This window comes from Alosa pseudoharengus, unplaced genomic scaffold (genome assembly GCF_046254945.1).
Source record: "Alosa pseudoharengus isolate Yale_2024_CS ecotype anadromous, Long Island Sound unplaced genomic scaffold, YU_APseudo_1.1 YU_APseudo_1.1_scf_24, whole genome shotgun sequence".
In the NCBI taxonomy this organism is placed as follows: Eukaryota; Metazoa; Chordata; class Actinopteri; order Clupeiformes; family Clupeidae; genus Alosa; species Alosa pseudoharengus.
The window spans coordinates 13670226-13675225 of NW_027468689.1; the positions used below are offsets into that span (position 1 = coordinate 13670226).

The window sequence follows — 5000 nt, forward strand, 5'->3', positions numbered from 1 at the left end:
GTGCATGGGGGTTGAAAGAAAATCAGGTCTGGAGGTTTAGAGGGTGTGTTTAGAAAGTTCAGACTGAATGTAGAGGTAGAGGTGCAGGTACAGTAGGTGCACCACACACACACACACACACACACACACACACAGGGCCAGAAGCACACCTGTGTACTGTCTTCTGTCCTGTTGTTGTCTATCCCAGTATACTGACTCTACAGTCTGTCCTCTGTCCCTTGGCTCTCTGTAGTGTCCTTGGCTTCGTCCACCCTGGGTCTGGCTGGACAGGTGGTGCACACCGAGACCACGGAGGTCACGCTCGTCAGCGACTCCATCATGGGCTTCGGAATCCAGCTGCAGGGCGGAGTCTTCGCCACGGAAACCCTGACCTCGCCACCGCTCATCGCATACATCGACCCCGACAGCCCCGCCGAGAGGTCAGTCTACTGCCCGCCTCATTCACCAGGACACACAAACAGGAACAACAGATGTCAAGGGTGTCAAGATGTCAAGAGTTTTTGAAAAGACTTTTGAGACTAACCAGTAAACTTTATGGTCAGTTCTGGCGGTCAGTAGTTGAGCTGTTGATTAGTCCATGATCTGAAGAAGCGGCATATGAGTAATGGTGAGACAGAGAGAGGGGCTATTGGGGGGGTTGTTTTGGGTAGTCTAAAATAGGGGTGTGCATGGATGATCAAATATCCTGATAAAGTGGTTGTTTTGGGTAGAATAAAGCAGGTGTGTGTGTGGATGATATCCAGGTAGCTGTTTTATCATATCGGTACTTAAGTATAGTCTTAATATAATGTGAGTGATTGAGTGAGTGAGTTAGTGAGTGAGTGACTGACTGAGTGACTGACTGAGTGACTGAGTGAGTAAGTGAGTGCGTGTGTAAATAACAGTTTTGTTTAATGTAATGTCTGTCCATGAAGGTTTTTATAGTCAGTTTTTTGTCTGAATATAATCTTTTGAAGTGGAATCAAAACATTTAAAAAAAATTTCAAGATGGCGTTTCTTTAGGCCATTTTATGTAAGTGCTGTGATACAATGTTCATTAACATTCCTGCACACATGTAATCAAAGGGAATGTTAAAAGACCACAGTGCAAATCAATCCGGTGCTCTGGTATTGTTTTCCCAAGAGGAGACACATACAGACTGAATAAACTTGTACTCCAAAATAGAGCCTTGATGTACTCCAACAGTTATGTCAGTCTTGGCAGAGGAACAATTCCCAATGGGTGCGTAGAATTGTCAGGCAAGAGAATGTGAAACTAATAAAGAACTGTGGCAGAGAGAGACTAACATTTCTGTCCTCTGCTGATGAGGATGTCATGGTCGACAGTACCAAAGGCAGAGCGAAGATCCAAAAGAACTGACACAAAACAGAGGCCTGACTGCCAACTTTGTTCCGAGATCACGCACACATGTTTTTTTTTGTTTTTTTTTTCATGAGCACATTCGCAGTGCTGTGATATCAACAAAAGCCAAACTGGAATTTTTCAGTGGGGGAAAACTGTAACAGTGCACAAAATGGATATGAAAATGACTGTCGGAGGATCTGGGTTGTGTCTTCATGAGGGGAGAGATTACAGTAGAGCTGTTTTTTTGGCAGTGGCAAAGAGGAAATGCTATTGAGCAGAAGATTTTTGAATGGATACAATTAGCATACAATCAGCATGGCCAAATGAGCAAGTGGAGGATTTTCATAACAAGTAACTGCCTCAATACTGGTCAATTAGAAAAAAGTTTCCGGTCTTAGACACAAAATTGCCAAACAGTGTGGTGTCACATTTATAATAATTTAGCCATGTGTTCATAGACAAAATAAGAAGTTAGATCATGTCACAATATTCATTCAAGTGATTGATGTTTGTTGTTTACATTTTGGCAGTGTAATGTTTTGCTCCACTCTCATCTCTCTGGTTATTTCCTGTGTACATGTTTGGGATAATCAGTCAGTCAAGTGAATTAACATATCCCCAATACATTGCATGAAGTTCCCAGAAACTTCATACATGAGGTATAATTACTTACGCAAAAGTTATTTGATTTAAATGTACTTGTGTTCGGAGGGAAATGTTATTCCATCTGTGTCAGGAGGGCCTGTTTATTTTCACTGGGATGATGAGTCATGCATTGAAGCTCAGTCCAAGAGCTTGTGGCAAGACAGAGAGTGTTTACAGAGATCCCCAGTGTGTGTGTGTGTGTGTGTGTGTGTGTGTGTGTGTGTGTGTGTGTGTGTGTGTGTGTGTGTGTGTGTGTGTGTGTGTGTGTGTGTGTGTGTGTGTGTGTGTGTGTGTGTGTGTGTGTGTGTGTGTGTGTGTGTGTGTGTGTGTGTGTGTGTGTGTGTGTGTGTGTGTGTGTGTGTGTGTTGTACGACTCCTGTAGATGAATGATTTCAGATATTTAACAGTGTCAGTTATCTTACATTGCTTATCCTTGGGGACAGGCATTTTTTCCTTCCAGGGCATCTGACACACACGCACACATACTGTATGATTCAGATATGGTATCTGTAGGGCAAATCTCTCCTGTTGCGGTGTCTGAACATTTAATCTATAATCTTAATAATCTGATTATATCCCCCACACACCCCTCCGCACCCCGACACCCTCCCTCGTCTCTCCCTCTGTGATCGCTGCACTCATCCCTCAGTTACCACACACACTCATCTTTGTTCCTGTTTTCATGCTGAAAAAGGAGGATGATTTGAACAGTTATTCCGCTCTATTAAAATGAAGGTGTGTGTGCGTGTGTGTGTGTGTGTGTGTCTGTGTGTGAGAGAGAGTGTATGTTTGTGCAAGTGTGTTTTTATGTGTGTGAGTGTTGTCTGTGTGTATGTGTTTGCAAAGATTAGCCATCCAACATGATAGGCGTTAGACTATGTTGGCTGTAATTGCTTTCTCTGATATCGTCTTGGCATGTCTCCCAGTGAAGTAATTGTGTGTAATGGCTATGTGATTTATAACCAGTCTGCTCTCAGGGTAATTATGGGATGGCACAACAAGTCAAGGCTATAAGTCCAGTCATAGATGGCACCCACCTCTTACTCAGATCTGCAGTCTGATAGTATATAGATCTGCAGTCTGATGTTATAGATATTCAGTCTGATAGTAGTTCTTCAGTCTGATATTATATAGATCTTCAATCTGATAGTGTATAGTTCTTCAGTCTGATATTATATAGATCTTCAGTCTGATAGTGTATAGTTCTTCAGTCTGATATTATATAGATCTTCAGTCTGATAGTATATTGATCTGCAGTCTGATATTATATAGATCTTCAGTTGGAAATGCACTGAAATGTTAGCAGGTCTTGTTGTTGGTATGTCTTGTTGTTGGTATGTCTTGTTGTTGGTATGTCTTGTTGGTATAACTTGTTGTTGGTATGTCGTCTTGTTGATATGTCTTGTTGTTGGTATGTCTTTGTTGGTATATATTTTTGTTGGTAGGTCTTATTTTTGGTATGTCTTGTTGTTGGTATATGTAGTATATACTGTAAGTATATATATACTATATATACCAACAACAAGACATACCAAAAACACCTTCCTATTTTTTGGTATGTCTTGTTGTTGGTATGTCTTGTTGTTGGTATGTCTTGTTGTTGGTATGTCTTGTTGTTGGTATGTCTTGTTGTTGGTATGTCTTTTTGTTGGTATGTCTTTTTGTTGGTACTGTCTTTTTGTTGGTGTGTCTTGTTGTTGGTGTGTCTTGTCGGTATGTCTTGTGGTTGCCATGTCTTGTTGCTGTGTCCATGTTCACCACTGTTTTCCGCTGACCAAGTGATACCAGTCAGATTTAAATCTGCCCCGTCCTTGTAATGTTTGTTGTGCTCAGGCCGTCTTGCAGACAGATGAGTTTGTGAATGGGCTTCATCCCTGATGAGCTTTCTGTTATATGCAGCGCCAGTGCTGCGCCAATGCAAATGAGTACAGACGTGTTTTAATCCAAGGTCTCTGTGTGTGTGTGTGTGTGTGTATGTGTGTGTGTGTGTGTGTGTACAGACGTGTTTTAGTCCAAGGTCTGTGTGTGTGAGTGGGAGAAAGAGAGCTGCAGAATGCTAATACTATTTTTATTAGAACGTCTCCCTATGTGTCCATCTACTGTATCTGTGTGTGAATGTGCATTATTACATGTTTGTTTGCATTTTTATGTTTGTATGTGTGTGTGTGTGTGTGTCTGTGTGTGTGTGTGTGTGAGAGAGAGAGAGAGAGAGAGAGAGAGACAGATAGGATATAAATGAGCTGGAGACATGTCTGCTCCTCGTCGGTGCCCTCCGAGGGTTGCCCTCTGATGCCAGCTGGGTGAGCTCAAACAGCTGGCACCTGGGCACCAGACGCGTGTCAGACCCTCCACCACTCCGCAGGCAGCACCCTGCCCTGTGCCCACTCACAGCAGCCAGCCTCTGTGTGTGTGTGTGTGTGTGTGTGTGTGTGTGTGTGTGTGTGTGTGTGTGTGTGTCTGTGTGTGTGAGAGTGTGTCTGTGCTTGAGTGACTGAGTGTGTGTGTGTGTGTGTGTGTGTGTGTGTAGGTGTGCTTGAGTGAGTGTGTGTGTGTGTGTGTGTGTGTGTGTGTGTGTGTGTGTGAGAGTGTGTCTGTGCTTGAGTGAGTGTGTGTGTGTGTGTGAGAGTGTGTGTATGTGTGTGTGTGTGTGTGTGTGCTTGAGTGAGTGTGTGTGTGTGTGTGTGTGTGTATGTGTGTGAGAGAGTGTGTCTGTGCTTGAGTGAGTGTGTGTGTGTGTGTGAGAGTGTGTGTGTGTGTGAGAGTGTGTGTGTGTGTGAGAGTATGTCTGTGCTTGAGTGAGTGTGTGTGTGTAAGAGAGAGAAGGGGAGGGAGGGAGATGTTCTGTATGTGTATGTGAATGAGTGAGAATATTTTGTGCATGAGTGCGTAAGTGTGTCCGTGTATGTAAGGGATGCAGCAGTAAAATGTGCTTGGTCAGTTCTGGTTTCAGTATCTTTTTTTAATCAAAAACAAAATTATGATACTACCTTTGAGCTATTAGGCGTTTTTG

General features: G+C 43.0%; 1 protein-coding gene across 1 annotated transcript in view; it reads left to right on the forward strand.

Moving 5' to 3' along the window:
* Positions 1 to 5000, forward strand: part of grip1 (glutamate receptor interacting protein 1) — a 120187-nt gene that overhangs the window by 62908 nt on the left and 52279 nt on the right. The window contains 1 exon segment of the mRNA XM_076302621.1: positions 233 to 419. Within this exon segment, the coding sequence (XP_076158736.1) occupies positions 233 to 419 (187 nt within the window).